The sequence below is a fragment of the Arachis stenosperma genome, chromosome 5 (assembly GCF_014773155.1).
Source record: "Arachis stenosperma cultivar V10309 chromosome 5, arast.V10309.gnm1.PFL2, whole genome shotgun sequence".
Lineage (NCBI taxonomy): Eukaryota > Viridiplantae > Streptophyta > Magnoliopsida > Fabales > Fabaceae > Arachis > Arachis stenosperma.
In genome coordinates, this window is record NC_080381.1 from 1,136,180 (window position 1) to 1,148,075 (window position 11,896).

The window sequence follows — 11,896 nt, forward strand, 5'->3', positions numbered from 1 at the left end:
ATATATATATAAAAGAACATAACAGTTGTTCATGATGAGAATACAAGGAAAACAAAATCAATCGTTAACATTTTTTATTGTGCAAATTAACGCTGTGTAATAACACATATTTTTCGTTAATAATATATGAAAATAATAAAATGAAATAAAGTGTACGGGAAAGAAAAAGAGAAAAAAGGGTCATTTTTTTAAAGCTAAAGTACACACCACTTATAAGTAAGGAGACTAAATTAAAGTGAGATCAAATAAAAGGAGTGTGTCTAAGTCTAAGAGGAATTCAAACAAGTCAAGTTCTTCTAATGAAAAAATTGATAAAATGAGAAAGTAAAAAATCAATTACTTTTAAATTAAAGTAGTGAAAATTATACCATATATAATGAAAGTTACAAATTTAACCCTGAGTAACTTCTCACTATTAATTTACTCTCTTGATCTCCTCGTTTTAGAGAATTTTTTTCTAACCACTTCTATGAACCATTGAATCTCATTTAATAAAGAACAAATGAAGCAATAAAAAAAAAGTAGTAATAGAATTTAACAAATTAAATATAGAATATATTATTATATTATTAAATAAATATATTTCTATTTTCTAATCTTTGATAGGTTCACCAGAATTAGTGGCTCAGAATGATTGATTGTATTGTAGCCATAGACGGCAGAGAGGGAAAACATTTTGCCTTTGTTCTTTTTTATCAGTTTTTCTACATCTAGTATGGACAGCCAAATATCCCTTTCACGAGCTTCAATTATTGAGCAACGGAGGGTATTTTTGGGTTTACAATGTTTTACACATTTACTCACCCCCAAATCCCAATTGCAATAGCATATATACTGAAAATTGAAACTAAAGCCCACAAAAACAAAGTTGATAACTTGGGGAAAGCAGAGCATGGAGGCCATCAAGGAACAGCAGAGTAGTCTCAGGTTTCCTTGCTCTAGCTGCAAATGATTTTTCTATTTTACCTTCTCTATTTTTTTTAAATAAATTTAATTTATTGACAGTGTATTTTAAATTCTTTTGAAATAATATATTTGGTTTTAGCTCTGTGTTTAATAGCGTATAGACTATAGAGAGTTAGAGACCCTTGTTATTGTTGTTGGAAGGAATGGATCTTTTCTAATGGGAAAAAAACTAGATAGTGTCTAGTGTTTGATCTCACCGTTTATTGTTTTCTCTTTTATTAATTTTTGGTCCCACTTATAGAATTAAAGGTAAGAGATCACACTTTAGTCTTAACTCTTAAGTAGAAACCATTTAGGCAAAGTTATAGTTTATAAATAAAAATTGTTCAATGTGCAGGGAAGGGAAAGGGGAAGGTCCAACAGATAAGAAATTGGGGTTAGGGAATGTGTACTGCAAGATGGGAGAGGGATGGACATGCGTGATAACCAAGACTGAGGGCCCTGATGCTGGCAAAGTTTTCCTTAAATGCGGTGAAAATTGCTCATGCACAATGTAAAATCAATTCTCTAACTAAAATCTTATATATTGATTGGTGTTTGCATGTGTGTGAGTGTGACCAATTAAATTTGGCGTGCAGTGATGGTGAAACAGTGTCAAAGGAAGTGAACTTGCCACCTGAAGTTGAGATTGGGAGCGGCAACCAAGCATTTTGCAAGTGCGGCGAAGGGTGGAGCTGTGTCATATACAAGACTCAAGGCCCTGAGGCTGGATCCGGCAAAGGCTTTGCTGAATGCGCTGCAAAATGCTCTTGCTCTACTAACTGATCCATAATCCATTTAAGTACGAAATCAACTTTGTACTAAAAGCAACTATATAATAAAATGTGCACTCAAACTGCTTAATTAATGCATTCTTTTTCATTTACAAATCATAATTAACAACTAAGAACAAACTCACGAACCTCGTCAACGGCATTGCTACCAGGTTTTCTGTTCTCTTTCCTCACATACTCCTTCGCTTCTTCAACCCCATACTCCTTCAGCCCCACCTCCCCCTTCTTCTTCCACAACCCTTCCCCAAACCCTCTCTGCACGAAATACGCCTCTGCCTCCACCGCGTCTCCGCCGACCTCCGCCACCCGAACCGGCAGCCTCTCGTAGTGTCCCACACTCAACCCTTCGAAATCATCCAGAAGAGAGAGCGCGCGATCGGAAACTGAATACACCTCGCCCTTTACCCGCTGTCCCGACCCGGGAAGGTTGATCAGGTAGGGGATTCCGTTGGGACCCAAAACGAGTGGGTGCGGCTCTTCGGTTGAGTATGATCCAACTAAAACGGCGTCGTTTCCCGCCATCAGTCCCTCCATCAGGGGGTAGTTTGGTAAACCTCGCTTTAGGGTTCCGTACACGAATATCAAGTGCTCTCTCTCTTCCTCGCCCACCACCATGATTGCAGTGAACTAGCCAAGTCAAAGGACAATAGGACATACATTCTTCATTTCTTCTTATTTTAAATCAGAATCGATTATAGGTCCGTTTCTTCTTTCTATGGGCTTTTCAAGCCCAAAAGAAACTAGGCCTTTTCGGAAAAAGGAGCCCATATAATACTAACGTTCCGGCCCAAGTTTTGCTTGTTAACTAGAGTATTACTAAGAATCTTTTGAAGATAATAAAATTTGGGCCGAACACGTTATGCCCATTGGGTTTCATGATTAACAATGCACCCAAATATCAAAACGCTAATGTAATTTTTTATAATACACATCATTTCGATCTAACCACTGAAAATTTACGTTATGTAGCACATGCATCATGAGATTATAGTAATTGGAATAGCATAGTCTTCAGTCAGCAAAATTAAGCCCCACCGAAATGCCATGTAGCCATATATAAGTGGGGGAAAAAAATAAATCAGCAAGTATAAGGAACTTGATTAATCGACGCATAGTGGTACTGTCAAATAAAATAAGGCAATTAAGGATGGTGACCAGGCATGGGTAGAGAGATTTTGCGTGGACGAAGTTGCTTTGGTGAAATAAAATATATGATATGATATGATAGATGGAGAAGGGGTCCCATAAATTAGCGGTACTATATATGAGCACGAGAGATTGGAAATTAAAATGTACTGTTCCAAACTCGTACGTGGTGGTTTAGGCCATCACACGCGTACACAAATGTAGTCAGAAATTAAAAAGGAATGAAAAACCTATCTTGGGGATGATAGATAGATAGGTAGATAGATAGATAGATGAAGTGATGCAGATAATAACCCTTCACCAACACCAACTAATTTCTTTCTTTTCTTTTCTTTTTATGCTGATTTGATTTGATTGCATGGCAGAACAATTCAATTATTGAGGGATAGATCTCTGATGTTACCGTTAATTTGCAGGCAATTGCGTTTTGTGGTTTTCGTTTTCGTTGAAAAAAATGGTTAGGGTGAACTAATAATATCGTACACTAAGCTAAGCTACTATATATAGTTTAATTACTGATGAGCGGTCTTTCAATCACGTAACATATACTAACCACCATATTTATGAAAGTAACATAACTGAACAATAAGAAGGGGTATTCAGGCAAAAATAGTCCTCCAACAAAATAAATGTTATTAGACGTTTTTTATATTGTCAATTTACCAATATATATATTAAGAAACTAAATAATAATAAGCCAAAGATTCTAATGCGGAAGCAAATAGAGTTAGTAGCAGTGACGGACCCAGAAAATTTTAGAAGTAGGGACAAAAATGTCTAACTAACTAACTTGTCATTTTAAATTTAAAATATCTTAATTAAATTTTAAATAACTTGTCATTCTAACTAACTTTACTTTTATTTATTTTTATACACATTTAATAAGAAAAAGAATGAATTAGTTGACATGTTAGCGCTTATTAATACGCTAGTATTATATTTGAAACTAGATTTATATAAATAGTAAATACCAAAAAAAACGAATATATAAAAAGTAGTTTATATAAATAATAGAAACTTAATTTATATTATTTTTCTTTTTTCTAAATAATTATTTTTTATATATTTTAATTTAATTTTTGATATACTATCTTATTAAAGATTTTATGTATCTATTTAAATATGTATTATAATTAAAAATATAATTTTTTTACATTTATCATCTAAATAGTTATCTAAAAAAATAATTTAATTAAATGACTATGTTAAAAAATATACATATTTAACATATCAAAATTAATTTCTATATTTTTAAATATTGTTCTACTACTCATTATAATTTTCAAATATTAATTACCACCCATTGGATTAAAAATTTATTTGTTATAATATTTATGACATAAAATACTTTTTAATCTAAAATAGTTGTTGCAAACAAGATTATTTAAGAGATAAAATTAAAAAGTATTATATAATTTTAAAATAAAAAATATTAATTAATAGATAGATATTATTTTTTCTTATTTCAACTAATTTTTGAAAAAAAAATTAATAATTTTATTTATATTTAAAAAACTAAATTTTAGTTTGGTAATTAACTAATTAATAAGTTTTAGAAATTATATTAACATTATTTATTAATTTTTATTGAGTTAATTTATTTACTTATTTTTTATTTTTATATTAAATCAAATTTAATAAAATAAATATTGTTACATATTTAATTTAATAAAAAAATATTTTTAACATAAATCCTAAGACAATTTTATAAATTTTTGTGGAGACAAAAAATATAATTATATTAAGAATATATATATATATATATATATATATATATAGAATTATTTTTTTTCTTTAGTGGGGGCAAGTGCCCCCCTCCTGTATAGTATGGGTCCGTCTCTGGTTAGTAGGTTAATTATATTAGTTAATTATAATAAAAGAATACAAGTTCTATATTATTTAGATAGTAAATTTTGTGTTATGTATTCGTTTTATATTGTCCAAATTATGAAGACTTTTCCTTTTTTTATTAGTATAAATAATTCATGTACCTTTTATTTTTAAAATAGAATTAAAATTAATTTAAATATAAAATAAATTGTGTGCTTATTTTTTTCTGAATTCTTTGAGAATAAGAAGTGCATCATTTACTTAACTAACTAAGGTAGATTTATGGCTATTTTTATCGTAGTAGAATTTTTAACCTTATCAAAATTGATGACCCGACTCTCAACATCATTATTAATTACATGATTCACCGTCTAATTTTCCTTCATTATTAATTACACGAGAACTTTCAAAGAATATGATAGTTTGAAATGTCGAAGCTATGGTTTGAGTAATATATTGATTCACCGTCTAATTGAAAGGCTTACTTCTCTTCTAAGTTCTAACTGTCGAACATAGACGGATCTCATTTATCGTTTAATTGACTAAAAATTAATTTTATATTAACAATACATGTATGTAATAATGCCTCTAGTGACCTACCAAAATATTTATTTATTTTAGACTTTGAATTTAGCTTCTTCCTTTTAATTTTTCAAATTCATTAAAATGGTTTAAAACTTAAAAGTAGTGCGTATTCGTCATTCGTGTGCGCATGTCTGTCGTACTCGTACCGACTGGCACGCACGGATTTCATTGTCTTATAAACGCGATCCCACTTGAATAATTAGAGGAACGAATGCGGAATGCTCTTTACGGTTTTAACACAAAATCTTTTAAATTTAAAATGTCATAGTTTTAACATTGAAAGTAGTATTTTGATACTTTATAGTAAAACATGGTTATAAAGTAACAAAGAATATCATGATGTGAAGTATTAATTTTTTATTGGTTAAATCATGAAACAATACGAGTGTAATTTGGGAATGAATTTTTTTAATTATTTAAAAAAAATGAGAGTATAAAATATAATTTCTAATCTTTTATTATTTTTTTTATATTTATTTTTAATTTTATCTATAAAATTAATAATAAAAAATCACACTTTATTCTTTTAATTATTAAAAAAAATTAAAAAATCTATATTTTCGGGTAATTGATGGGAGAATGAAGCGGGAGGAATTGTTGAGGTGAGAATGGAGTAAGTAGAAAGGATTCACGTGGTGAATGGGCCAGTTAGCACATGAGATGTCGTGGTTGAGTTAGCATAGCTTGTGGCCCTAAACCACGCAACTTAACTTGGATTTCATCTTTGGCCCCTCACTTTGCCGGATTTCACCGTCGATAGTAACAAATCACAATTCATCAATTTCCGCGGGAGGGGTGCTTCTGTAATTTGCTTTGCATCTATTCCGTACATTATATCATACATTTCGATACTTTTCCTATATCAATCTCATTACGTTATTAACAGTGTTTCTATCTTCTACTAATTCTTATTTATGATTATATTTAATAAAAATGTCTTTGTGAATGTATCTAATAAAAATATTTTTATTTAAAATTATATTTAATAAAAATATCTTTATAAATATATTTTTTAAATGTATCTTTTATACATATATTTAAAATATAATAATTAATTATTATTGATAATAAATTAACAATAATATATTGATAACTTATACTTTTTCTAAATAATACTATACCAAATCAGATATCATATACATTTGTGTATAAATAAAAGAAAAAGAAACATTTAAACGAAAAGAAGAATATTGACTTATTATTAGTGAAAAAATTGAATTCTATTTTTTTTCTTCATTTATCTTTTATGGTAGAAACTTACACAAATTTATTTTTATGTAAAGTTGATAGTTGAAAATCGTTAAATGATAATTTAATTAATTATGTTAAATTATCTATCAAATTTAAATTATCAACTTCTATGAGTCTTCACCATCTTTTATTAATTACTCTTTTCTATTTTATTCTTTTTTTTCCTTTTTATTCAAATTTATGAATAAAAATGACTGCAGAGAGTAAAACTCAATTTCAAATGTCTCTCAGCATTATCGTTATTATTCGTTTTCCCTTACATTTACATATATTCCTTAGGAGAGAAAAGCGGTGGGTACAATCTTTGCTTTTCAACTAAAGGTGAAAGGTAACTTGGCCACGGTCTTTAATTAATTAATTTGGTAACCCTTCCCAAAGAAAATGATTGCCAATTGCTTCCTCGTGAGTACTTTATTACCTTCCCGATGAATCATGAACCCAATCTGGTCAATGTATATGGATATTGGGATCCACCAATAAGTACCTTAACTAATTTCTTAGCTTGAATATGATGAAAATTCAAATCATTAACTCACCGTGAGAAATTAAGGGATTTGTTAGATGAGAGAGTCTATATGGCAAGGTACATACACATCTTTTTCAAAATTTAATTCACGATGAAGACTAAATATTAGAATGATAAAGCTTTTAGACATTGGAGTTTTACTATTCTCACTTAATTAATGATGATGGGGATGTATGGATATGAATATATGATACAATAATGTAGGTCAATGCCCAAGAAAAACTTCTTTTGTTAAAAAAAAAAAAAGCAACACTACTAATGATACTTAACAATAATGATTATTAGTGAAGTAGCATAGCTAGCTGCTAATTTCTTTTTATATGATTAGCAATCAATTTATTGGATTTATCATTTCCAACTGAGTCCTATTGTACAAGGTTGAAAGGGAAACATCACTTTGAAGTTCAGCTCATCAAACCAAAGAATGTGTCAATTCAAAGAGCATTCAATAATGAGCCTGATCACTGAAATTAACAATACATGCATGGTGCAAGTGTTTTATGATAAAATAAAAAGTTTCAAGTACCGCAAACGCATTATTATTTAATTTTAAAATTGTTCTTTGTTTATATATCCTTTAGGAAAAATAGGGAGAGACGAAATAGGGTGTGTTTGGCAAACGCACTGATGAAGAAAGAAGTGCGTTTGAGCTTTTTGAAAGTTTCACCTTTATGTTTGACAATTTTTTTCTTTCTAAAGGCAGAAACGATTTTGCCTCTAAACCCATGTTGAGAAGAAGCTAAAATTTGTAACTTCTGCATTTCACGTTCATGGTTGCTGATTACTTTAAAAAACTTAGATAAAATTTTTTTTTCTTTTTTACCAACCTTACCCTTCATTTTTTTCTATAAAAAAAATACCAATAACTATAAGTTTTACCGTAGTCTATGTAGTTCTTTCTACTCATCCAAAGAAGAATTTGTTCAAAAAACCTACTAAAATAACTCTACTATACTAAAAGAATAATAACCAAACTATATAGTTCAATTATTTGATAGTAGTAAGTCATCACATACATTATTGTAACTCTCATGATTGTTTTTTAATTATGTTATTTTGTTGCTGATGTGGCCTTGATAGATGTATATCTACCATGCATATATAATTCTCTTCACTAAGTATAATTGACTCAGATTCAATCAATTTCATTGAATACTAATCTTTTTTGTTACATTTAAATTTGATTCTTTCCGTTCTTTCATGCTATTTAGAGCAAGGTTTCAATGGCTCCAATCGTTCCCATCACCACAAAAATTAGTAATCTCTCGTGACATTAAAAAAAAAAAACACAATGAGGATAATTGCACAATTTGGCAACAACTAACTCTCTATATCATCAATCATAAAAAAAAACACAAACAAACAAATCACTTCATACCATCGAGTTTTTTTTTTAATATAAATCTAATGATAATAATGATTACTGTTGTTGAAATTTATGGTCAGATTTAATCCAAACAGTAAAAATTCTGATGGAAAATATTTCCATAAGATTTTTTTATCTTTACTGTTGAACTTTTTTCACAATAAAACTGCTCGAAGTTTTAAAAGAATTTGTGACAGTTTTAAATTCTTATAATTTGCTACACGAAATTTTAAAAAAAATTACTCACAAAAAAACTAAGACTACAATCCTGAGCCAACACGAATTATGAGATGAAAAAACCAATCATCCACCGCCAATAACCAAAAGTAGAAATTTAGGATATGCGAAATTAATAGTTGAGAGTCGGAGATGATAATTTAGTCAAATTTATTAAATTATTTAACGATTTTCAACTATTAACTTTACGTAAAGTTAATTACACTTGAATTTTCGTTATAACCAAAACAAGCCATCCAAACAAAGCTAAACCTATCCTCTCAATTTGAATTTGTATAGTTGTTTTAAAATTAAACAAATATATACTTGAATCCAGAGCACCTATAATCCCAAAAACCTAGCAGAACCCAAGTACAATTTAAGCACAAAATCATGATGCGTATTCAAAAGAAATAATCCTTTTTTGTGTTCACAAACCTCAAAGAACAAACTCAGGTAGCATTGGATTTTTTTTAAATAAATAAAATAAATATTTTATTTATTAATATGTGTAATTTCTAAACTATTTATCAAAATGTACCCTAAAACACATTCCGAATACAATGGATCCGTGACAAAAAAAAGGTTTGATCCTAGGATAAGTAACCACAATATTTTCTTGAATTATGTGCATCTACTCTCCATAATTATTTAGAAGTCGCGAATTCGAGACTTACTCCTAATTAAAAAAAATTTTGCGTATACTTATCCTGAAATTAGAGTTTATTTATTATTATTATTATTATAGATAATTTAAAATTATATTTTATCATATATTTTTTTAATTTATATTTTATTATAATTTATATATACTTATTCTATCAATGACCTATGAGTTAAACTAGATAATTCAATGACTCATGGATAATTTGACTGATTCGATTATGATATCTATGTCTCCTCCAATGGATGGTCACTCCTTCATGCACGAGCCTTTAGAATTTTAAAACAGGCGCACATGAAGTGTTTGAGTCACGTGTTCATGTATAAACCATCACCATGATCAAGATATGCATCAGAGGCACTAATTAGTTCATGGAAAGCGAAACTTGATATAGTCAAACTGAAATAATGCTCAAAGAAGCTAAGGTTGAAGTGACCTAACCAAATGATGAGCTTTTCGTATACAAAAAAAAAAAAAAAAAATTATAAATGGTGCAAAGAGATATACAATTCAAAAAAATTTTCAACTATGTTTCAATAATTTTAACTATAGATCTCAATTATAAAATATTAATATTTTAAATTAACAATTAGAATCACTAGAATACTGATATTCTTAAAATATTTAAAAATTGGTAAATTCTAGCCTACCTTTCTTATAATAACATGTAATTTACCTTCTGTGACATGTCACCTTTTAATTGGTTGCTATGTTAACTATGGTTAAATTATTGATAATTAAATTATAGCCCAAAGTGGGTGATTATGTAATTAAATACCTCCAAATTTAATTTCAATGCCATCCAGAAATCCCATATCATCATCACCATCACCACCATCATCATCATCATTATTTTCATTTTCTTTTTCGTCTTCCCCTTCTACACTATCATCATAAAAAGCCATCATAATCGATTTCACGTTCTTAAATTTTAAGATTTTCTGAATTTTGCAAACGTAAACTTAGTCTCACCTGGGCTAGGTTCACGTACATCTGTATCCTTGAGTTCTAAGAAGACTTTGGTTGAACTATGACCGTGAGGTCAGAGCGTGATTAATTGTTCCAAAGCGCATGCCATCTGAACGGTGGATCGTTCACGCTACAACCTTGTGGTCGAGATGGTCTCACGATGTTCTGACAGACTCAAATATTTTTTTCCTGGCCATTTAATTAGTTATTTTCTCTAAATACTTGTGTGTGTTTGGATTACAGTTTGCAAACGGGAGTTTGAATAAAATTAATTTTGCAAACTTTATTTTGATGAAAAGTAAGTTTGTATTAAGTGATTTATGTTTGGCAATATTTATATCAAAATGAATTATAGTAAAATAAATGTTGTTTGGATTACACTATTCAAAATCACTTTTAGATACAAAATTACTAAAATAGACATCAACTTAAATAATTTTTGTATATTATTTTAATTTAGATATTTGAATAGATGTTATTAATTAATTCTATAATAAAAATTAATATTTATACACTAAGATAAAAATAATATATAAAAATTGGCAAAATATACTTTTAATTAAAACTAACAAAATAAATTTTAGAGAGTACTAAAAATAATAAAAAAATTAAATATTTATTTTGGTAGTAATTGAAATAAATCAAAAAAAAATTTATGATATTTTTTATACAGTATATTTTTAGTACTCTTTTTTAGTATGTTATAATTTTTTATTATTATTATTTACAATTAATTTTTTGTTTAATTTACTTTCTTAATAGGATCGATATATTATATTAAAAAAATAAAAATAATACAAAAAAATTATAATTATAAAAGTGTATAATATCAAATAAATAATTAATAAAAAAATAGTAAATAATAGAAAAAGATAGTTCATATAAACAAAAATAATATAAATAATACAATAGTATGCATAAAGGATAAAATTGGTAAAAAATAAATAAAGATTGAGTATTAATGGCTAAAAGCCCGTTGATGAAACGCAGAAGTTTAAAATTGTTGCTTCTTGAAAACGTGGTTTTGAATGCAAAATCACTTCTGCGTTCATGAATCAAAAATTTGCCAAACCAAAAATTACAGCTTTCAAGATATCTAAACGTACTTCTTCTCTTTGAACGTGGTTGCCAAACACACCCTTATTCCCTGGTTCATCAAAATATGGAACACCCAATAAGTTAATTTTTTCTTTCAATTTCAAAGAGAAATGGGACTGGGGTAAATTGAATTTCTACACAATGATAAAAATATAACTTTATTTTTTAATGTTTATAGAAATTATATATTTATTTCTCTTATAAAATATTTAATTACAAAATTACCCTATTTTAGTTAACATATTAACTCTTATTGAGTTAAATTAACTCAAACTAAAACTAAGCATCCAATTAAAGCATGTCACGTCACGAGGGGTAATTTACATGTTGAAATAGAGGGGGTTGGGTAGAACTCACCTTAAAAATTTTGCTATAATTTATATTTTATCTCGTATAAAAGATGAATAATCTGCATGCACTTTTTATCATTAAATCAAATATATATAAAATTCAGAAATTTTCTAATGATAAAATATTATGAGTAGTTCCTGGTATTTGGATATATA

General features: G+C 28.3%; 2 protein-coding genes across 2 annotated transcripts; one reads left to right on the plus strand and one right to left on the minus strand.

The window, feature by feature from the left end:
• Window positions 1-678: 678 nt before the first annotated feature.
• Window positions 679-1,813, plus strand: LOC130979545 (uncharacterized). The gene is made up of 3 exons (XM_057903007.1): window positions 679-927; window positions 1,304-1,459; window positions 1,545-1,813. The coding sequence occupies exons 1-3, from the start codon at window positions 893-895 to the stop codon at window positions 1,729-1,731; spliced, it is 378 nt and encodes a 125-aa protein (XP_057758990.1). The 5' UTR covers window positions 679-892; the 3' UTR covers window positions 1,732-1,813.
• A 28-nt stretch (window positions 1,814-1,841) lies between these two features.
• Window positions 1,842-2,354, minus strand: LOC130979526 (putative gamma-glutamylcyclotransferase At3g02910). The gene has a single exon (XM_057902985.1). The coding sequence runs from the start codon at window positions 2,352-2,354 to the stop codon at window positions 1,842-1,844; it is 513 nt and encodes a 170-aa protein (XP_057758968.1).
• Between the last annotated feature and the right edge of the window lie 9,542 nt (window positions 2,355-11,896).

Excerpts from the sequence above, each read along its gene's own strand:
- LOC130979526 (XM_057902985.1), bottom strand. The coding sequence starts at position 2,354 with ATGGTGGTGGGCGAGGAAGAGAGAGAGCACTTGATATTCGTGTACGGA.
- LOC130979545 (XM_057903007.1), top strand. The coding sequence starts at position 893 with ATGGAGGCCATCAAGGAACAGCAGAGTAGTCTCAG. Across the intron at positions 928-1,303 it reads GAACAGCAGAGTAGTCTCAG|GGAAGGGAAAGGGGAAGGTC; the intron begins GTTTCCTTGCTC and ends TTCAATGTGCAG. Across the intron at positions 1,460-1,544 it reads GAAAATTGCTCATGCACAAT|TGATGGTGAAACAGTGTCAA; the intron begins GTAAAATCAATT and ends TTTGGCGTGCAG.